At 39.4% G+C, this 22,995-nt stretch overlaps 2 protein-coding genes across 5 annotated transcripts in view; one reads left to right on the top strand and one right to left on the bottom strand.

Moving 5' to 3' along the window:
* The window catches only part of cenpp (centromere protein P), a 100,496-nt gene that overhangs the window by 18,638 nt on the left and 58,863 nt on the right, over positions 1 to 22,995 (top strand). The gene's annotated exons all lie outside the window — the stretch shown is intronic.
* Positions 1,851 to 12,509, bottom strand: ogna (osteoglycin, paralog a). The gene is made up of 6 exons (XM_028575632.1): positions 12,157 to 12,509; positions 7,788 to 7,851; positions 6,330 to 6,494; positions 5,640 to 5,845; positions 4,505 to 4,597; positions 1,851 to 4,349 (listed from the first exon to the last, which is right to left on the bottom strand). The coding sequence occupies exons 1-6, from the start codon at positions 12,310 to 12,312 to the stop codon at positions 4,179 to 4,181; spliced, it is 855 nt and encodes a 284-aa protein (XP_028431433.1). The 5' UTR covers positions 12,313 to 12,509; the 3' UTR covers positions 1,851 to 4,178.

Raw genomic sequence — 22,995 nt, 5'->3', positions numbered from 1 at the left:
TAACTGTCCATGCACAAACATGTTCAGACTCTACAGTCAGCCATGAGAAATGGTGTAATGCAGCTACACCCGGGCCACACGGCCTGCGTGAGCAACGCTGGTGCGTCGTTGAACCTCTGGCCTTTATTTTGGCGGCCATGTTAACCAGTTAGAGCAGCCACACTGCCAGCGTTAGAAGCGCGGCATAGGCGCTGCTTGGCTGCGGCACATCTAGAAATTCAAGGTCTTGGCTATTTTTTTTCCACATGACGTGCATGATTTGCAGCAAAGTGAGATAAAAAAAAAGATCTTATTACAGTGATATTGATATAACAGCACTTTCACCATAGTCTCAATGTGTTTGTTTAATATGTAGATGTTACAGACATGAAAAAGGCTATATCTATCTATCCCCCGCTTTATCTTAAATTTTAAATTTAAAAGCCATCAAGTGTTTCTGTGAACGGGGGGGTGGGGGGGGTCCCCTACTTCCTTTCCCTCTACTTCCAGTGCTGTCGCTGAGACCATACAGTGACAAAATGTGGCCGCAGATAGATGTATAAACTAAGAACTCCTCAGTATTTTAAATCTTTTCTGTGGTAGTTCCTGCTACAGTAGGTGTCCAGGACCCCATTTTGCTAAGATGAGACACACACACACACACACACACACACACACACACACACACACACACACACACACACACACACACACACACACACACACACACACACACACACACAGAGACACAGTTGCAGCTATGGTAGGTACATTCCTCAAAAATGACTAAGCATCAGGGTTCCAGGGATACCATGCAGATTACTCCGTTTGGGCCCCTTACTGTTTCTGAGTTTCTGATGATGGTGTTCTGGAGGTTCACAGTGAAGACAACGGTGAAGAAGTTGAAGAAAGACTCAGTTATCTGCTGCTTTTCAGAAACCTATCTAACAAAGACATTTCCACTGCAACCCTTCTGCTAACTACATCACAGTTGAATGAAACATGAATCTCAACATGAATGAAAGAATATAAACAGTTACTGTGGAAATATTATTATAGCTTGATACTGCCTGATCATGTATGAAACATCTGTCTATTATTGTTGTAGGTGAAATTTGAAACTGTAAATCAAAACCTTTGGCATCTATACAGGACTACCATAACCACCATCAAAACCTCCTGTGTAAAGGGTTTTAAAAAAAACATTTATATATTTAAATCGATTTACATTTGAATAATCCAAAAGCGATTCATTAAATAAAATTGTAAGTAACTATTGAAGCTTAAAGACCTAAAGAATCCATTGGTACCAACTATGTTATGCTAGCTTGTCGGGAAGGGGGTTAAATAACACTCCAAAGGTAGGCTATATTTCGGTGAGGGAAAAAGTGGCATGGCCATTTTCAAAGGGGTCTCTCTGTCACCTCAGGATATCTGAATGAAATGTCACTCAATACTCACTGACTGTAGAGTCTGTAGAGCTGCACTTTATTGTGTGTTCATCTTAAACAAAAAACACATTAATGTAACTGGTTTGGGGTCCGTTCTTAATGTAAAGATTGATACTTTTAAAGAATGCAGCAGGTTAGAGGGAACCTTGTAGTATTTGTAGACTCTCTTTCATATCCAAGCAAAATTGGTATTATAACTGAATTGTTTTTAACCTAATTCATATTGAATCGAAAATAAAATTGAATCGGGAATAAAATCCATTCGGGACATTATGACTCGGATTTGAATTCATTCGGAAAATCATTTACGATAGCCAGACCTAGTGTAAAGTATCATTATTTTTCTTTTTGCCAGTACCAGTACTTTAGGCTGAATATTACATGTGAAGCAGACTTCAACAATAATTCCACACACAAATCTTAATTTAAAAAGTTTAACTTTATTAAAATATCTTAAAAACATAGCCATGTCACATACACCTCTTCCAGTACACCACTATCTTATTCACATCAGTAATAATTTCTAAAGTAATCTTTATTACTGCAAGGGAAGAGTTAGGAACACAAGCAAGACATTTTAAAAGCAGACAAAATAAAAAAGGAGTAACTTTCACATTACTATAGTTCATAGATACATCATTCCCCAGTTCACTTCAACTGGAGACTATAAATTAAAAAAACAAAGTTAAGCTAATGCTTAAGAAAGCCTGCAGTTGGACAAGTCTACAAGGCCATTGCCCTTTTTATAGAGAGACATTTTTAATAGTTCAAAGTTAAATTAATTCACACAATGGCACAGCAAAACCCAGGGTGTTGTTCATTTTTAGTCATTTTCTGAGGACACTCGCTGAGAAAAGTATTTACAGAGTATTCCTGCTGGCATGCCAAGATGATCTAATTTGTATCAGATGTCTAAGTCAAGTGGAATCAATAGTCTGATAAGAACATCTCAAATCAACATAAAATGAATGAGAAATGTAAATTTAAAAAAATGTTTCACTGGTATCAAGTATTCCTTTAGTATGACTGAAATGACTTAAATCTAGTCGGAAGATACTGTAGCATTTTCTCTCCTACTGTCATCAGGACGCTGTTAACTGAAAAACATATTTATATTGAATTGTAATTTACTTCAACATCTCAAATTATTTGTTTCTTAAACTAAGATTTTCATTCAGTGGTGACTGTTTTTTTAACAGTATGTGTTAGCTTCAAAGCCAGCCTAAAATTTTAGTCTGGGAATTTTAAAATGAAGCATGCAACATTAATACACTAAAACTGCACTCCAGTCATGTATTCCGTCATTCTTTAATGGACGTCTGTCCAAATTATATTCCTTATGACCCACAATGAGCAAAGTGAAAACTGTGATCTGGCTTTGCAAGGCTAAAAATACATGTGGGTCCATTAAAAGCACTTTTTGGACATTGTACTTGTTGTAGTATTCTAAAACATTTTAAGTTTAATGTAAAACCTTGAAATGAGAGGTTTTACACTAGTACGATATACTGCAAAAGCGGCAAAGATATCTAGAAGGTTGTAGTAATATCTTGAATTAAATGATTTTTTTTCCTTTACTACTTACACTTACAGTAACAAAATGCTTCTACCGGTATTTCATTTCACAAAGTGTGAAAATTGGCCTGTTTTTTAAACTGATACAAGTAGTTGACAGTATAAGCAAGCCTGTTGGCTTGTTTACTGCGTGTGTGTGTGTGTTGGTTCAAAGTCACAAGCAGTTTGAGTAGTTTCATTCATGTAGGTAGTACAGAGTCAGGTGAAAATGAAACGATAAATTGGACTGTCTTTGTAGAGGTGTTGACGCTTCTTTACTCATTTAGTACATCGGTTCTACTGGCATTGCATCACCTGTGGAAAAGACATATAGAACGCACCTCACCTGTGGCGTCTTCTGAACAGGTGGCCTAAATCTTTCTCTCTGGCTATTTGTCACGTTTAATCCCACTGTCAAAGCTTTAGTATGCTTAAAACAAAGGGTTTGTCCAATTTATTAACATCATCTAAAGCCCCCTTTCTAATGGCCGAATCCAAATTTGTGTTGGACAAATTCTGTTGTCTGGAATGACAATCTGACGAACACGTCCACTATGCAGGGATTGGCCAGGTGTGTGGAAGTAGACATGGTTTGAACTTCTTTCTCAAGCTCTTTCATCACTTTTCTTGTAAACATCATACATTCCTTAGACGAGAGATTGTCTGTCTGAAAGTGTGTGCCCCTATTCCTTTTTGTATGATTTAATGTATCGATACTACAACATGATTCAAAGGACAAAGCAGGCCTTTCCCCCTGCCTTTCAGCGAGGATATATACAACTAGTAGAAACGCTGATTTTAAACATGGTCAGACAAACTAGTTTGTTGAAGCCTATCGAAGCCTTTACACCCCTTCTCAGGTGGTTTTGCACCAGTTCGTGTGACTGTAGCTCTTAACAACTACCATGTGCAACTTCATGCAGACGTTTAAATTCCCCACCGGTCATTGGAACTGAAAAAGGCCAGAGTATAGAAACTCCTTCAATTCTACAACTTCAGTCCAGTGAATGGTTTCATTTCGACCTGACAATGTCACAAGCTGTTTGTAGGTTTGCTGAAGTAAAAACATTGACACCTTTATCCCCACCATGGGATCAGCACCCCAAAATCCATAACGTCACGGTATCCCCACAGCACTCTGCTGTGGGAAAACTGCTTCATCAGCAACAAAGGGGCTACAGTAAAGTTTCTGTCTCAGCGGTACCGTCCGATAGGCAGTACCTTCATACAGGTGAAGCTGTCGGGATACTTAGACAGCAGCACGGGGTTGCCGTCCAAACGGACCTCATTGAGGCTCAGCCGTAAGTAGTAGGTGTCATTGGACCTGCAGAAGGTGTCTACGTTGACCTCAGTGATGTTGTTGTTCTGGAGGAAATGGTAACAATGCCAAGAATGTAACCGAGTGAATAAAATCTAAGCTGGTTGATTCAAAATCCTCAGTATCAGGTATAAAGATTTGTCCTGTAATAATAATTAATATATCGCACACTAAGTTCTAGCAAAAATAAATAAATACAAACCTGTAGATGTAAGAGCCGAACACCGTCTGGGATGTGTGGAATAGCTTCCAGCTGGTTGTCGGCCAAGAACAGGTTTGCCAACTTGGTCATTTTCTGTTGGGGAAACAAATTCACACAATGGAGACCCAGTCCTGAGCTATTAGTTGTCCTACCCCTGTTTGGGAAGTGAAAGTGTACTTGCAAATATACCAAGCTATAGACCAGATATACTTCAGGAATAGCCAAGTTGTGCGTTATATCGATCCATTAACATTTTGGGAATTATGCTTTTTTTTTTATTTTCCTTTTGTGTGATTAAGATGGAAAGATTATCAGTCTTATGTCTTTACAAGTATCAAGCGGATGTGGTCGGCTTTGTATAAAGACTCACTAATAACAATTACACAAAACAACGTTTTACTGCAGGTTTTAGAGGGAGTTTCCTGTTGAACAACAGCCAGGTGTAGTGACTGAGTACAGCTTCCTGAGATGTAATTATTGTGTACAACTTCCTGATGCCTTGTCGCCATACTGAGGTTGCCAGGTATGGTACCATCATGTCTGTGCCGAGACCAAAACCTTTGCTCACCAACGGTATCTGGTGACCTGTGCTATAGCCGGAGCTGCTGCACAGAAGGCGGATGGATATACTGTCAAGAAAGAGTTCCAACATGTAATTTACCCTAAAACCACATACTTCTCATGTCACTCATGGGACAAAAAAAATAAACAAATTTCCCAAACTGTCAAACTAACTCATGTAGATGTTTGATAACTGTGCAGTAAGAAAATATGGGCTCCATCCAAGCTTTCCTATAATGTACAGCAATCTAAAGTGTTGTTGCATAGTATGTACGATCTTCTAAAATATTTGCACAGAGAAGAGATTCACAGGACACTGTTCAGTACATGATTTGGAGAGCCTGCCTTCATTTTCAGCATTACGTTGCTGAGCAGAGCTATCGTGGCTCACTGTCAGTTTGGCTATATCATTGAAGCTTTTGTAAAAACAAATGCATTTTTGAAGCTCACTCACTTATGATAGAAAAATGGTTGTTAATTTTTCTAAAATTCCTTGATTTGCCCCAGTCCCTATCCTTAAGATTGGGTTGGGGTATTCTTAATTGAAAAAGTTGGGAGAGGTGATGATATGTACCTTGAAAGCATTAGCTTTGACACCCTTGGTTTTGAGGAGGTTATTGTTGGCATTGAAGGATTTGAGTTTGGCAGCAGGGAGCATAGGAAGTTTGACCAATCTGTTATCAGCCAGAGACAATTCCTCCAGGTCCATTAGCTTAGAGAATGCCCCATCTTCAATCTCTGAGATCAGGTTTCCCGTCAGGTCAATCCTCTTCAGACTCACTGTTGATAGATGAATAAAAATGTTATTACAGTTGGATGGAAAAAACTTTTATTACAGTTGTAGCCATTTTGGACATCTCACTTAGTTTGTTCGGCAGAAGTTACAATAGGCGGTGTCCTACCCTGCGTAAAGAACAATTACACCAGGCACTGCAAGAGAATGGCTAGGAGAATCATTTAAAATCTAAACTACCAGGGAAAGAGCTTTTTCTTCCTGTTGGTCTGAAAGAACCGGATACACCAGGCCAGCACTAAAAAGCTCAAGAGGAGCTTCTACTCTGAGGCCACAAGGATCCTAAATGAGGACATTGACTAAGAATTGTAATTGATTGAAATTGATAACATTTCAATCAAGACCTATTAATCAAAGAACAAGACAAAAATGGACAAAGCATTCACCGCCAACTTATAGTCTTTGTGAGCACGGCTGGAATAACTTGGCTGAGCAATCAATCGGTTGTGATGGAGACAGTTCCAGGCTTACCTGTGTCAGCAAAGTCTTTGGTGCTGATCTTTTTGATCTTGTTGAAGCGGGCATAAAGGTAGGTCGTCTCTTTTGGCAAGCTGGGAACGGTGGTCATGTCTGGACTGACCTCCTCACAATATACTGAACCAGTCAGACACACACAAAGCAGGCAGGTGGGCAGGTCTGCAACACAAAGGCACCACACAAACATCAAGCCTTTTTTCAGAATAATCTGTAGTCACAGCAGTGCGTTATATTCTCGATTAATGGTTGCCTATTCAATGTCAGGGAATACAATATTGTCAAAGTAATGGGTTCAAATCTTGTTTTTTGTAAAACCTACCAAAATCCCAAAACATTCAGTTCATCAAACAGTGGAAAGAAAAAGCAGGGCTAAGTAGTGTGTTTGGTATTTTTGTTTAAAAAAAAAATCGATTATCAAAATATTTGCCAATTAAATTTTCTGTTGGCTGATCAGCTATAATCATACCTGTTTCATTTGACACACGAAATGCCAAATAATTCAGTTGAATTCACATTTTTCTACTGTAGTTTGAAAGAATTGTAAATTGCAAAATAAATAATTGTGATGAATAGCAGCCATTTTAAAATAATGTAATGTATATGTGACAGTCAGTCCTCCCAAGCTCACATGCAGCTACTGTAGTTCAAAATGCAGACGCGAGGGCTGGTACTAAGAAGAAGCTAAATCTCCCATATATTGGCTAGGGCTGCACAATTAATCACAATTGTATCGAAATCGCAATATGGACTAGTGCAATATCCAAATCGCAGGGGGGGGGGCGCAATGTTTGTTAATGGCAAAATATGTGTCAAACCATTCTGAATTAAGTATTGTGGTGCTGCAGAGAAGTCCTGGCCTACAAATTGTATCCTACAGACTAAAGAAAAAATCTTTGTTTGGTACAGATCACACTATAATCAATTTAATTTCTTTCAATGTTAATCATTTTCAATGAAAATGAGAATAATGATACTATAGCGATCATTCCCTCCAATATTGTGAATCATATCTCAATATCAGTCAAAAATAATCGCAATTAGATATTTTCCTCATATTGTGCAGCCCTAGTACTGGCCTCTCTACACTGATTACCAGTAAAGTATAGATTTATTGATATTTAGATTATTTGTTTTTAATGGCCTGCTTGGACTGGCATCAACTTACATCTCCAGTCTCCTCAGTTCCTATTCTACTTTCAAACCCCTCCGATCCATTGATCCATTACTCCTTGATGTTCCACGTTCCCAGTTAGTTATTTTAAATTTTTGATAAACTTGTTCTGAGAAATCTGTAGTTTGTCTTTGAGTATCTTTCCCAAACCTTCAAATCATGAACAGATTGACTCAAAGCCACTAAAAACAATTGCCGGTAGTTTTTTTTTAATTCCCCTTATGATTTAAATTGTATGCTCTTTACCAGGTGGACACAAGGTAAACTGGTCTTTCTCTTACCAGAGGCGTCTCCTTCCTCTTTGGTTGGGCTGTCATCAAGTTCATCAGCAAGAGGCAGCGCCCTCTGTAGGAGAAAACATGGCCTGTTCATATAGCAGCCAGCTCATTTGCTAGAGCAAAACATTGACACTGCCAGGGTTAGGAGGTCAGTTTTGATAATATGCGTAATAATTTGTTGTGCTGTCAAATTTTGGGTAGAAATAAAAAAAACAATCACAAATATCTGTACTGCACCGTGCTTGGCTTCAGCCTGGAGTCCGTTAGCTAACACTAGCATGTTGGTAAAATACCTCAACCAGTGCAGTTAAACAAGGTGGCCAGGTTCTTGTTAAGTTTGATGTAATGGTAGAACTGAATAAAATTAACTAATAGACAAACAGTTTTATTTTGAAAATACAATTTACAGGCTGATTATATATTAAGTTTTGTTATAAATTAATTGTAAGCTTTAACTGTAAAGCTGTAATCTTGTCTGTTAAGTCACTATTACTGAAGGAGGTAACACAATGGTGATTGACCCTATGGCCCACTGATTAAAGTAATGCAATATTTATATATTTGCAGTATTATGCGCTGGGTGTTTAGCGTGACATTTCCCAGAGAAAAAAACAATACATCCATTGTATAGACACAAACAAATGAAACTATGCACTCAATTCTGGAAACGTAAAGCTAATGTATAGACCCCAACAGTCCTTCCCCTCCTCCGAGAGATCTTAGGTTCTGGAAGTAAGTTTTCCATTCATTTCTTCCATTGATGTCTGGAAAAATCCGTATATAAATAGTTTTAGACCATACCTTAGGCTAACCAGCTACGCCGTGACTCATAAGCATACAACATATCATTTTGAGTGAAAAAACGAAAGAGCCTCTTGAACAACTTCCAATCAGACGACAGCCTTGTGCAGTTTTTCCTCCACACATAGTGATTTTTATATAGTGAATGTACAGTTAATAGTAGTTCTTTCAGTAGTAATCGTGCAATGATTGATATGACTCCGACAGTATGAAGGCTACAGTAGCCTAGCTAAAGTGAACGGATAATGTTAACTAACGTTACCAACCTCCCTGCAAAACTCACCACAACTTTGTAGGTCTTGTCCCTCATGCTGGCCCTTACAAAACCCACAAGCTGACCCTCGGACACACTACATTCAATAATTTATTGATTTAAAGTGGTTTTCACCCCTTTGGACACTCTTGTTCTCATCCTTGAAAAAAGCCATCCTGGCAGCAAAGGAGATCATGATTGCACGGATAAGTCTACCGTGCAGAAACGCAACAGTTTTTTTCTTCTTTTTATTAAAGATCGTACAGTAGACGGTAACATTACAGTAGCCTACACAGTACAGCAGCAAAGACTCTCACGGACTTCCGTGGGGTTTAGTCAAACAGTTACATGAGTTCCACCGATCAGAGGCATCACTGTGGGATTGTTCAGGATTGTGGGTAATGAAGTACTTATCCAAGACATCGTGAATAAAAGAGCTTTATCTCAAAACAAGGTTGGTGCCCCATGAACTTTTGGCACTCGCTTAGTCATGTCGTAGCTGGTTTTAAGTCTACCATCGACGGTTACGATTTTATGGTTTATACTCTGATTGTTAATGGAGAAATTGTATTGTATTCTTACTCTGATCCAGGACTTGGGTGGGTACTGATTTTCGGTCCACTATTCTCTGGTAATATGAGGGGTTTACCTCCCGAACTTTTGCAGGGCTACCCTGATAATTTCAAACATGTTCGATATTTAGGAGTTAAAATCTGGATGACTATGTCAGTACTTCCTGCAGCAGCTGATGTTGTTCCCAAGCAATGGTAAACAGGAGACGGAAATGGTTAAACTGACCTCCAGTTCTGGCTGAAGGACCAAGAACCGACAACTCGTGTTGAACCGACTCCCTGACCACTTTTTAATCCTCACTTTTTTTTTTGTCTCTGGGTTTCTTTTGTGTCACTGCAAAGCATCATTAACACTACAGAAAGTTGTTGCACTGAATCAGTCTCGGTTTTGTTTACATCTGCTTCCCCATGTGAGATCACGTAAGATAAAGTGTGTGATGCCCCATTATTTTTAAATCTTGTAGTGTGTGAATGTTTGAAATTAGAGAAAATAATATCTGAAGATTATCCTTATGTGATGGCAACCTGATTTCACAGTCAGTTAGGATTTTAAAACACCTGTGGTCTGAGGTTGGCCTAAGGTGATAATTGAAGAACTTAAGTCTTTCAGAGATGCTGTTGGGTCTAACAAATCAAGGCTAAGTGGGCAATCAGACTGTAAACACCACTGTGTTAAACAAAAACACAAGGCTCTGTGATGGTGGCAGCATGAGAAGATGAAATACAATCCAGAAAGTCCAGTTTCAGTAACCCATCTAAAAGTAGAACGCTTTATCAATACCAAACACTAGTTTATGCTACTCTAAGACAGAATATTTCAACTCGGGCAAGTTATCACATTGGGAATCATTTTATTCTCAGTTTCTACAATCTCCAGATAATCATTAGAATTACACCGTTCTTGTTACTAAGTCATCTACCAGGAAAGTGAGCCTGGATGTATTTGATTGGCCAGTGCAGTGCATTGTTGGATGATGTTTCCGCAAAAGTTTAGTCGGTTAACTTTTTTGCTGCATTGCTTTGGCCAGAGCCTCTGCATCTGGCCCCCCGTTGTGCCAACACAGTGGTCTGATCGAAATGAATAAGGAGACTGCAATTTGTGTTGCAGTTCTGCAGACTCCATTCAGAACTTTCTGTAGCGGTCAACATTATATTCCACAGCAAGCTCTTGGCTGATTCAGAAGTGTCTTTGTACTCAGTGACCCATGACCAGGCTTTGTAATATTGTATTGTAATTGTAGTGCTCCTATGTAGGAGCCAATGAAAATCAGGTTGGTTTCAAGGTTTTTGCATTCATATGTATCCCCTGACCCCCCAGAGCCTATAGACCTTTGGAGGTTGTGATCAATTTCATCCTTCAGCCTGAGGAGTTTTGTTCTTGTGGACAGCTCCAAATCCTTCAACTTGTCATGACTGTTTGATGTTTGTTTTTTTTGTAGGCTACAGCTGTCTTATGTGTCTTATGTGTAACTGTTCGGTTCAACCTGCGTGTACATTTCTTGAACGGAACTGCCTATTAATGTAAAATGAATTTCAGTGTAAACTGACATTAAAGTTGCAATGTACCAGATGGTGGCTGGGTATCACCAATAAGCCATTCACCACTGAAGCTCACAAATCTGAGGCATTATCTGTAGCGTGGCAACCAAAAAGAAAACTAATCTGCTACCTGTACACTAACTTCTATTTAAAGTTAGAATCCTACATCACCATGGGTCTAATCGTTGGTTAGTTTATTCTCCATAATTAAGGCCTGGGTTAATTCCCCTTCAGTGACTGCAAAGAATCAAGCTTGCTTAGAAAAATGCCGTTCCCCAACCCTGCTGCAGGTCTCTGCTGGTCTCTGAACTAACTGACTGGCCTGCAAACTAATTAAAGAGAAGAAACATAACTTTTCACATTGTGGATTAAAAAGTTAGCCTGAAAGAAGCTTGAAGCAGCAGAAGAGGCTATGAGGCCTGTCTCTGAAGGGTCTGGCACTGACAAAGTCTTATGAAAAACATATGGTACCAAATTCAGTTTTTACTCATTAAAACTGACCATACTTTTCATAGCCACATTCACTCACACTTTTTTTCTTTTCCTCTTATTCTGTGGATTGTTTTTGGTTTTTTTCATTTTCTGCCAGTGTTTCCTGAAGGATAAACAAGACCAGACTTTGGTTTTGGTTTGTCCAAATATTTCTTGAAGAGGTTAGTTGATGGTTAGTGTGGTTGCTTTAGGGTTTGATTTGGCTAGTGGGAGAACAAGTTAGACACAGATTGTGCGCTGTGAGCGAAATTTATCATTATCTATTGGGTGAAGGGCTGTTTCTGTCATTAGCAAGTAGCAGAAGACAAATTAACAGACTAAACCATGAAATGTATCATTAGTTTTTAGAATAATGCGTCTGGATCATTGATATTGAATACAGCCAACTATTAAGCATGACCTATTTGTCCCTGGGGATTAATAAGGTCTCATTTTATCTTGAATTATTTCAGCTTCTCTTATGATTTCTTGTGTTAGCTGAGTTTCTCTTACAAGAGAAAATCTGTCCGTTCTGACCAAAATCTTGATATTGTGTCTCTGTGCTCATATTTACTATATCAAGAGATCGTTCACTTTTTGCATGACTTCAGAAGACAATCCTTACAAGTATAAGGATTGTCTTCAGAAGTCATCTTGAGAAGTCATCAGAAGATGTCATCTTCATGTCAGAGCTATTGAAGAGAAAAAATGTTTGCAGAAATAATAAAGTTCTTACCCTAGCCCTGCTTGATTTCAAATGGTCACCGAAGTATCCGCTCAGCTCCCTGCCAGGTAGAGATCTTGGTATCAGCTGTGAGTCCTGGTCAAACCTCCTGGCTGAGGCTGCCACTAGCCATGGCACCAGCATACAGGTGAATAAGAGAGCCTTCATGCTGTCCAAGCAGTGTGACGCTGACACACCAGCTCGTCTTAAAGCCTGAGTTTGGGTCAGCAGCTGCTCTATGCTACGAACCCCAGTTGGGATGTGTCAAATGACTGTATTTAAAGGCTGAACCAGTAGCTTCCAACAGACTCTTGAAGCAGAGTTTATAGAGCAGAGCACTTAACCCTTCCCTGACCACCCACCATCCATCTGCTGTGTGAGAGAGAGACAGAGACACAGACAGGATGTACAGAAAGAGGCGGACACACCAAAAAAAGGCACACATGCAAAAAGACAAAGAGCCAAAGAGAGAATAAATTGTCTATTTTTTTTTTCTGTTCAGTGTCCCTTTAATGTGTACAGGAAAAAAATCCAAAAACTGCAGGGAAAGCAGAAAAATTGAAAGTTGACAACCACAGTGTGAGTGTGTTTGGTCAGGAGGAATGTCTGTGGTCTCTGCCCAGCCACTCAGTAATGACTCGTAATAACCAACCTATCTCTCATTAGGCTGGATGTGTGTTTTGTTTTTCTTCTTCAATAGCTCTGTTTTTCTCTCAACCATTAGTCAGACAAACACATTTATTAGCCGTTAGAAAGGACACTGATCATAGGCTAGATTTTATGCAATTACTTTGAACTGACCAATAGTCTAATCTGCTTGGCTTTCTGGACGATGACTTCTCATAGTGACTTGTTAGGGTTGATGTTACTCAGTGCTTTCATCTCCATTTGAACTGATCAACCAATGAAGCTTGTTCAGGAAAAGCAATGGTTTGTCAGTTAGAATGAGGATGTACAATTACACATACATAGTTGTTCAGTTGCAGATACACAAAACTGCAAAATTTCTATTCAAGGTCTGATAGCATTTCGAGAAGGGATGCATTTAATTTGAGTAGTTGAGTTTCTGTTTTTATGTTTGAAACAAATGAGGAGAAGTCTTTCAGCCATCCGTAAACTCAAAGTGCTCTGTGTCGTTCCCTCCCCCCCCACCCTATCTCCTCCTACTGCTGTATCAGAGTATTGTCCAGCCCATCCTTCTTTACGGTTCCACCTGTTTCTTCAGCATGCTTTCTGTCACAAACCGGGCCAAACTCATACGTGTAAACAACATTGCTGCCATATTAATCCGTCTCCCCACACCCACACTCTCAGATCTCAATGTTAAGGACATCAAACGCATCACAACCACAATAGCACTTAGGATTACTACTCTCACGAGTTTGTGTTTTTCATTGACATGAGTGGCTATAGAAGCATTTAGGATTGTAGGCACAGACAAACATATGTTTTACTGTACATTAAGCTTAATTTAAATTTTTTGTCCTGACGCACAGCCTAATTCTTTCTGACAATCTGATCTAAACCACCTGAGGACTCGTTCGTGAGACTAGAGCCAGAACAGTCCAGCAGCAGCGTTTGGTGTTCTTATTGCTTCCTTCCTGATGTTGAGGGGTCTTGAATGAGAATGTTGTTCAAATGCTTCCCATCTTTGAACATTTCTGACTTTCTGTTCTGCTTTGTGGTATGCAAAATCCATTTGATTGACTTATATAACTTCACAGGTAGAGCAACAGTGTCTCGGTTTGTCTAGTCTTTGCATTGATTTTATTTAGTAGAATGGGTGATTAGCTGTGAAGTGGTGACATAGTGAGAGGCAGAATTTACCATTGTTAACAATCTCAGTTTTACCTTCTCTGGTCTAATCAGGCTAAATGACAATCTTATTGAAAATAAGATTTTTCTTCTTTAATTATCCCTAATGTATGTAAATTGATTGGAGCATGCACACACTGCAGTTACCACACAGTCTGCTACCATGCCAGGTGTAGAAAGAATTTTGCATCTGCATTGTTCTTAGACACATGTAGGTCTAATAGTTTGGGGTCTTTATAGTTTTGGCATACATCTGTGTGCATGAAGGCATTGTCATCATTAATGCCTTAAAGCAAAACAGATTAAAATGTTCTAGGACGTGGCAGATAGATTGGATATTGACTGAATTAAAAGTCAAAATGCTCATGCATGTAAGGCTCTGACACACCAACCCGATGGCCTATCTTCGGCAGAAAAGGCAGTTAGACTGACTGCCTCCCCGAGTTGATCCAAAAAGTGCCTCGGAAACACCGAAGCGACGCCAACCTGAGTGTACGTTCTGCGCGTGCGCGAGACGTAATACGTCTCCATAACACCAGGCGGTGCTAATCTGTATTGTCGCCCAAAAAACGAAAACCGGCAGCTGATTGGACGAATGCATGCATCACGTGGGTCTTGCTTCTCCCGAATTTCAAAGCCGGACCATAATGGTGGCTCGTTCGGAATACAGTTTCATATTTTATGAAAACAGTTCACCGAAACGTGTTTCTGAAAACATCGAGAAATAGGCCATGTAGTTGCTGAATCTGTCTTCATTTCAGATCGACAAAGGTGAAAAAGCTCTCAGTAGTCTAAATAAATTCTAACCAGAACAATGATCCCTGGAAGATATTGTGGGAACATTCTGGACTAGTGATATCTCAGCTGTTAATCTCTTAATCAATGCATCTTCATGGTTTATATGTATCAGACTTCTACAGCCTCACATTTTGAAAGAGTTATGAAGTGCTGTAGAGGCAATAACACATCAATAAATAACAGTTAATGTGATTAACACAAAAGAAATGCCCCCAAAAAACCTCCAGGAATGAATCAGAATTACTGGAAAATGGCAAAAAAAAAAAAAAAAAAAAGAAAGCAAGAGATTGGCAGAAAAGCCAAGAGATTCTCAGTAATAAAAAATAAGGAGACTCTGTTCACACAGTCTATTCAACAGCTGTTGAGGTCCAGCTGTTCTTGGGTTGATTTCAACCTTGGTTGTCAAATCAGGGAGATGTTGGGCTTCCCCAGAGCAGTTCTTAAGAATTTATTTTATTTTTTTGGTGTTGTCCCTAGACATGGTGAAATGACGAGAGACAGTACTTCTCTATAGTCTAAACAGACAGAGTGAAAGAGCAAAGACTGAAGTTTAACAGCAAAACAGTTAAATAGAAAACATGTGACTATTTCAGTCCTCAGAGGAAAGGAAAAAGAAGGGGGCCCAGATATAAACATCCAAGGAACATGAGCCCAGACTGTTACAGGTGTGTTAGCAATTATGAACACCTTTTAAACTTTTACAACTCTGGGAAGAGGGCCAGCAACTGGAGAATGTTTTTACTGTCACTAATTTTCTATACCAGAGTTTGGGCTGTCAGGGTGGTATCACTGGTATTCTACTGCACAATAAAGCAAATCAATATGTTTGTGAACATGAGAAAGCCTTTTTTTTTTTTTTAAACCTTTAATTTTAAAATCCTTGTAAAATAGTAATAGACATATTTTGAAAAGTTTGCTTTGCTCATTTATGCTGCAAATTTCCTCTAAAAAGGGCAGAGCAATAGAAGAAAAGTGCTGAATTTGTATGAGATTGCAAATGGATAAATAAGGGACAAAAGGGACTGTAAACTCAGCATTTTGAATGCATTTCCTTCCTCAAACATTTGCAAAGCCAACTTTTTTAAATTTTTTAATTTTAAATCTTGCATTGTTTACATTTGTTTATTTGCTTGCAGTCTTCGTCTCCACTGCCTTTGTTGGTGCATTACTACGTTGTTTTTTTGGTAGATTACGATCTGCAACTGTCGATGAGCCGAATGGCGTTAAACTGGCAGTAGGAATCCTGTCACCCATGAAATGGGGCCCCACTCTTTAAAAACATTGCTTTGTAGCGCTACTAGTGGTCAATAACTCCCCAGGGTACCTTTTTTAGGCATCTGTATGTTTTTAAATACAGCTTGATAATCACAACCACTTTACACAGTGATTGGCCAGGTGTGCAAAGGTATGAAAATAGTCGAGGATTGAACTTCTTTCTCAAGCGTTACTTTAATTTGAACACTCACACAGCTATTTCCGTCACTTTTCACAACAGTGCACCACCGTTAATGCTTTCAAGGAGAAACTGCTCGTCTGAAAGAGCGTGCTGCTATTCCCATTTGTACAATTAGCACAATTAGCACAATTAGCCCCTCTCCATTCAGATCAGGTATAAACTAGCGCTGTCAAACGATTAAAATGTTTAATCATGATTAATTGCGTTAATGTCATAGTTAACTCACAATTAATCGCACATTTTTATCTATTCTAAATGTCCCTTGATTTCCCATTATTTTTTTTTTTCTCATTTTAATGCTTTTATCAACATGGAAAAGTGGATTGACTTGCTTTGTGCTTTTGTTGCCTGGCTTTGATGAGGGGGGCGGAGAATTCGCATCACCTGTGTGCTTGGTCATCAAGTGGTATTTCATTTTATTGGACGTGCTTCGATGATAGCTCAGTTCACAACAACAAAACTCACAGATCACTTTGGTCTTGTCAATGGAACCATTTGGCAACTTTTTAAAAGTAAACTTTCCATTCAGAATCTTATTGGCATCCATTTTGGCGTCTCGCACTCACCATCCACTCAAAACGTAACGTTAGCCTACTACTCTTTGGCCGGCTCGCAAGCCCAAACAAGTGTGTGTGGCGTGCCTGTTGTTTTGTTTCCGGTCTAGCTAGATCCGGTGTGGTGTTGTAGTTTTTCTAACGTTACTAGTTGTTGCAACAGCATGTGAAAAACACTACAAAGTTTGCTAGGCCAAAAAGAACGTTAATCTCGCGATTAAAAAAAATTGACGCCGTTAAAATGGGTTTGCGTTAACGCCGTTAATAACGTGTTTAATTGACAGCGCTAGTATAAACAATTTAGCCTTTATATGTATGTAGGTGTAAAAGCTAGTTTGTTTGAAGCCTAATGAAACATTTACGGTTGTAATGCTTAAGATTTCTGTTCCTGTTCTTTCAACAGCAGTCACTTAGTTGCTGCTGTTACACAGCGTCCCGCTGGGACGTCTACATTTTTTTTGTTGCCACAGTTGCTGAAGTTGAACTGAAGTCGGTGTCTGGCGCTGCCGTCTGCTCTCCTCCTGGCTAACTAGTCTCTTAGCAGCGGGCATAGAGACCGTGGGGTGTGCTAGCTAGCTAATTGTTGTCTCATTTGTGGTCTGGTAAATAGTAAATTAATCTACTTCAGTGCTTCATATCGCTATTTTCCAAGCTAATGTAGCTGTCATATTTAATGGAACTTCCGTAAGTGTGGTTTCCATGAAAATGCAGCAGTTGGGGCTTTTGGTATACGGATAACGCTTTGAGATGACCGTGTCCCCTGAAGTATTCTCTTCAGATGTCTCTCAATTATTAAAAAACCCTGCCTACTGCCAAGCACTGATTTAATGTCTTTAAATTTGAGGCCAATCTCAAAACTAAATATCATGAACCTCTCCCGTGGGTGTGTGCCCTATTGTTGTGGTTGTTTCTAAGGTGGGAACTTACCTGAAGTACATTGACTTTTCTTTTTTCCCCCAACCTGTTTTGTAAGAGAATGCAAAAGTTTCTCGGGAGAACACAAAAGTATTAATCTTTTCTTCATCCATTTCTGGTCTCCCCCATGTCCCTTAGGGGCTCTGTACAAACTAATGTGTTAATAAACATTAAAAGCAACCCTGATCTAATTTCATGCAGCTTGCATGGCGCAAGTAGTTTTCCACACAATAGCAGGACACAGTAACAAGAGTTGGCAGCCTTTCTAAGGGGTTGCGGTTGCAAGTTTTCATACAGCTCATTGTGGCTGCTCCTTCTTGTTCCTTTACTCCTTGCCATATTTAAACCTGATCTGCTGTCAAAAATGACCAAGCCTAGTTTTGTAGATGCATGTTTGAACGATCCCAGTCAGTGCTAAACTCTGTGATGAATACATTGTTTTAAGAGACTGCTTCAAAATAAAAGCCACCGCATGTTTCGCAAGTTGAATGCTTTTAATTTGAAGCAGCAGCAGTAGGAAATGTTATAACTAACTAAATAACTAACTAACTAACTAACTAGTCTTGCATTGCCAAACCTATCTCCTCAGCGCTGGAGTTAACAAGTTAATATTCTGGAAAAGGTGGAAGAAACTTTCTGTGTACGTTTTTAAACCAATCACAATCCTCTTGGACGGCGCTAAGCCCTGGATGCAGCAACGGATCCTTTGTAAAATAGATAGCGGAAGGGGAGGAGAATGTGGATGTCAGGCTTTATACAGGGCTAGACTGGGGTAAAAAAAAATCAGCCCTGGACTTTTGAGACGCAGACCAGCCCACCCCAATCAGCAGGATATCACCCATCCTTGCACTCCCCTTCAACACATGTACATACCAGCAGGGTTCAACATTAGCATCATTTACCATCCAAATGCTGGTAAAATATGCGAGTAGCTGGTAGATTTGCTGCCAACCAGCCCAAAAAACAATGGTAATCTATAGAGTAGCTGGTAAAATTTAAACATTCACTAGCCATTTGGCTGGTGGACAAAAAGTTTTGAACCCTGCATACCAGCCCCTAATACTGCCACTTAGCGGAGTTGTAAGTATGCTAGTTTACTCACAGATTAAAAAAGGATGCCTGGCTCTTGATGCCAAGATGGCTAAAGGTTGAGGGTGGAGCATGGGTGTCATCAAGATGGCCTGTATAGTGATATGTCTGTAAGTTAAGCTAAAGCTGCATTTTGTGCACAGTATGCAACTTGTGTTATAGTGCAATGTGGATAAACCTGAAAGCTTTAGTATTATGTTTGCAAGTGCCTTAGCTTGCTAATACATAACTAACATTAGCTTATTAACAGCTAACTTGTCCTCTCTGGTAGACAAAGGGTGCTAAAATAATTGTTTGACATGCTTAAATCTCGTTTTTAGCTAGCTACAGTGCACTTTGTGGTGTCGTTTTCCCCGGGGGGGGGGCGCGACGGACTTAAATGTGCTCTGTCTCCATAGTAGGATGGAGGTGGGCCATAGTAGGATGTGATTGGCCAGTATTCACATGAAAGAAAAAACAAGTGGGCCAATTGTATGATCTCTCGTCTCTCTATGGGCCGCTTTCGACCGGTGTGTAGCTCATTCAGCCCAGACAAGTAGAACGGCCCACCGCTGAAATCTCCCGGTACTCCCGATGGCCAATCCATGCCTGGCTTTATACCCACACTGTACATCCGGTAAGCCAGACTTCTTACAATGAGCTAACTACTTTAACTACACAGCCCACAGTCCAGTCCGGAAGTCCATAATCTTGTCATGACTGTCAACTTGTCATACTGTAATTGCCTTTTTATAATATCTGCTTATTTATTCTTCCAGTAGAAATAAAGAAAAAACATCAAAAGAATTGTCTTATATTTGGTGAAAGAGCAGATAAAGCAGCACATTGTGTGTAACATTCAAGTACTGCATCACATCAGTGTTCTCAGTGGTCTCATATTGGTGTTCTTGTTCCATTTCGACATTCTTCTTGTTTTTTTTTCTAGCTTTTAAGTTTTAGGTTTTATTCATACAACTTAAAGTTAATCTCAGAGGGCTTTGCAGTATGTACAAATAACACCCTCAATACTTAGACTCTTGGTTCAGATAACAAAAAAATGATACTAAATAAATACTTCTTTATGAGGTCCGAGAAGGTTTGAGTCCTAAAATGCTAATTGTCAGCAATCGGATAAAACCAGTAAAATTGTTCCAGAGTGGTGTTGTTATCCTTGACGTTTGCCTGCTCAAAACCACCACTTTTCTCTCATGTAAACACAATCATCATAACGGGGAACTCTTTTCTGGCTTATTTCAAGCCAGAAAGCTGCAATCAGCGTGACAGTGAGCTGGGTTTTAAAGTGACAGGTGTAGGCGCTAAACATAACGGAGACTGAAGCCAGCCTAGACAAAACAACATACGTCAGTGCATTTACTTCACACACAGACGCCCATTTGACTGCAGAGTAGCTTTCGACACGGTGGACCACCTGGCTAGGCATTAAACCTTAGTCTGCATGGGTCTGGCTGACATCTGACATGATGTATTGACCCACCGCTGAGAGCTGTGTGTTTTGGTCGTGACATAGCCACCCGCCTTCCCTGGGCTGACAATGAGGTTTTTTATTATTTTTTTCTTATGTAACGAGTGTCACATGTTTTCAAATTAAATGGTTAAACTTAAACAAAACTACTAGCTTCATTATTAGCCACCATGTGAAACTAAACCGACGAATCAAACTGATGGGCGGAAAATTATCAACCAGCTTTCCACCTGTACAGACCCTTTTAGCCTATTGTAGCATATAGTTTTTGCTTTGCATAACATATACTGTATGGTTCAGTCTCTCTGTCCTTATGAACCCTGTTTCAAGCCGCAGCAGGCAACTGATTGTAGCAAACAAGCTCTGATAAAACCACTGTACAATACCTGCCAATCACCAAATGACCAAATAGATGATGATAGACAAAACCCTTAGAGACTAGCTTGTGAAGAGACTAGCTTGTGAAGAACGTGCAAGAGCCAGGGGCTGGTTGCACAAAACAGCTTAAGTTAAGATTTTACTTAAAGTCAGTTAAGGTTACCTTAAAACAAAATTGGTTGCACAAAACACTCAAGTCTTATCGTTAAGATTTTCTTCAAATGTTTACTTACGTATTTAAGGTTTTCTCCTTATTTTACTTAAGTAATCCCTTAGTTAAACCATTGCACAAAAGACCTTAGCAACCAAAATAGGGAAAAAAACACAAGGTACCTGTGCCTCTATCTTAACCGCAACATGTCAGAGTTTAGGTCAATTAAAAAAATAAAAATAAACGCATCCCGAGAAGACTGTTCTTCGACCGGGAGAACCCAATGGATACGCTCAACAATGAGCACTTGATTTTAATCTATGGATGCAGTCAATTCATGATTTGTCCGTCCGTCCCGAGTTGAACCACTCTACTCTCCACAGTTGTGCGCTTCCAGCGCCTTTGCAATTAATGGTTGCTCTACGGTTTTATGCCGAGGGATCCAGTTAGTAAAATACCCGTAAAATTAGAAAATTATCAACATTCAATGAATGTCCAGTTAGTTTGCATTCATGAAAATAAAATAACCGTTGCACAATTGCACGGCAGTACCCACGGTATTGCAAGCTAGGGGTCACCATGAAAACTGTAGAATTTTACCTCTGTACAATCTCTTTCAATGCAGTAAATGCCCTAACATTTTTTACTTAACTAAGGAAACATTTTACGGTATTCTGTGCAACACCTATAAGTAAGTCCCTCAGCTCAGGAGAAAATAAGCCCTAGCCCTGACACACCAAGGAGGTTGTTGGCCGTGAGTCCAATTACGTTTTCATCCAACCATAAGGCAAAATCATTTGCTAGCATATAAATGTATTTTTTAGGACACAGGGTTGCATTCTTCACGATAATAAATAAAAAAACACAACTCCAATGGGATGATAATGTTGATGTGGAAGTGCAGAGTGTTTTTGTTGAAGTTAGCCTGAAAAAAAACTTTAAAAGCAAATTATTGCAGTTTTAAGGGGAAGTTTAAAGGAGAAAGGCATCCATAATGGAAGATATGCACCTGTGACCAAAAAATGACACAGACAGGGAAAGTGAATTTCAAGGTAAGGAAATACCAAACTGTTAGAGTGCTGCCTGCGCTGGTCATTGCGTCGCCACTAGGGTTGCAAAGGGGCGGAGGTTTTCCGGTAAATTTTCGGGAACTTTCCATGGAAAGTTAAGATGGGGAATTTTGGAAACATTCCGATTTGGAAACTTTCATGGGAATTAATAGAAATTATGGGAATTTACGAGAATTAACTGGAAATGTTGGGTAATTCATACAAACTCACATCTTATACAAACATATATATATAATATATAAAAATGTTCAGCTCTTGATGTTACTTCAGTTTAGCTAGCACATCTGATATGTACTGGCTAGTTAGCATTAGCATTTTGAATTAATATTTGCTAGTTCAATTAAAACCATAGATCATTTACCTCAGTAATATAATCAAAACGTACTTGACTGGATGTAGTCCTTGGGCTCAAATGTAGTACTGTCTTCAATCAGCTTCAATCTGCTGTAGAATGCTGGATTCTAGAAATGATCTGTGCAGTGGGTGTGGCCTCAATAGCCCTGCAGTAGGCTAAGTAGTAGCCCAAACTATTGACCTTTAGCTTAACATATGAACGCATGCTGCCTTTGATTTACTATATGCGTGCTAAGCTAACCATCAGCTGTGTCTATTTTTTCCAGCCTATCAAGAACAAGTGGGCTATACAATTAACAGACATAGGTTAATAGCAATGGGTTATGTATTCCATAATCTGTAATGTTTGCTGTGACGGTTTTGAAAACTGTGTTAAAAATGTAACCTCTATTTAATCTCGGCGTTTGTATGCTCATCTTTTATCTTTAGTTTTTATTGTTTATTGTGACATTTCTCTTTTGAAATATCTGTCATTCCCTCAAATGCTCCAAAGTGAAGTTGCACAAGCCGTTTATTATTATTTATTATTATTTTTCCACTCTAATCTTTTGGACGTAAACCTCTGTGCAGGAGAAGTATTCTGTCTTCCTATTTACTGTAGAAGTGAGTCTTTTTCCTTATGCCGAGTTTTGGTTCAAATACTGGCATTGAGCCTTGGAATTCAGTCCCAGAGGATCTGAAGACGACATGATGGTTAAAACAGAACAACTGTAGCCTCCACAAGGAGACCACCACTCTGCACTGGAGCATGCTTTCAGTTACCTCCTAATGAGTTTGATATGACGGTGAGCCCATGCCAAAATGTTGTC

Source organism: Perca flavescens, chromosome 4 (genome assembly GCF_004354835.1).
Source record: "Perca flavescens isolate YP-PL-M2 chromosome 4, PFLA_1.0, whole genome shotgun sequence".
Taxonomy (NCBI): domain Eukaryota; kingdom Metazoa; phylum Chordata; class Actinopteri; order Perciformes; family Percidae; genus Perca; species Perca flavescens.
The sequence above is the reverse complement of the archived record's forward strand: the minus strand, read 5'-3'. Positions and strand labels throughout refer to the sequence as shown.

Excerpts from the sequence above, each read along its gene's own strand:
- ogna (XM_028575632.1), bottom strand. The coding sequence starts at position 12,312 with ATGAAGGCTCTCTTATTCACCTGTATGCTGGTGCCATGGCTAGTGGCA. Across the intron at positions 5,846-6,329 it reads CAAAGACTTTGCTGACACAG|TGAGTCTGAAGAGGATTGAC; the intron begins GTAAGCCTGGAA and ends ATCTATCAACAG. Across the intron at positions 4,598-5,639 it reads TCAAAGCTAATGCTTTCAAG|AAAATGACCAAGTTGGCAAA; the intron begins GTACATATCATC and ends TTTCCCCAACAG.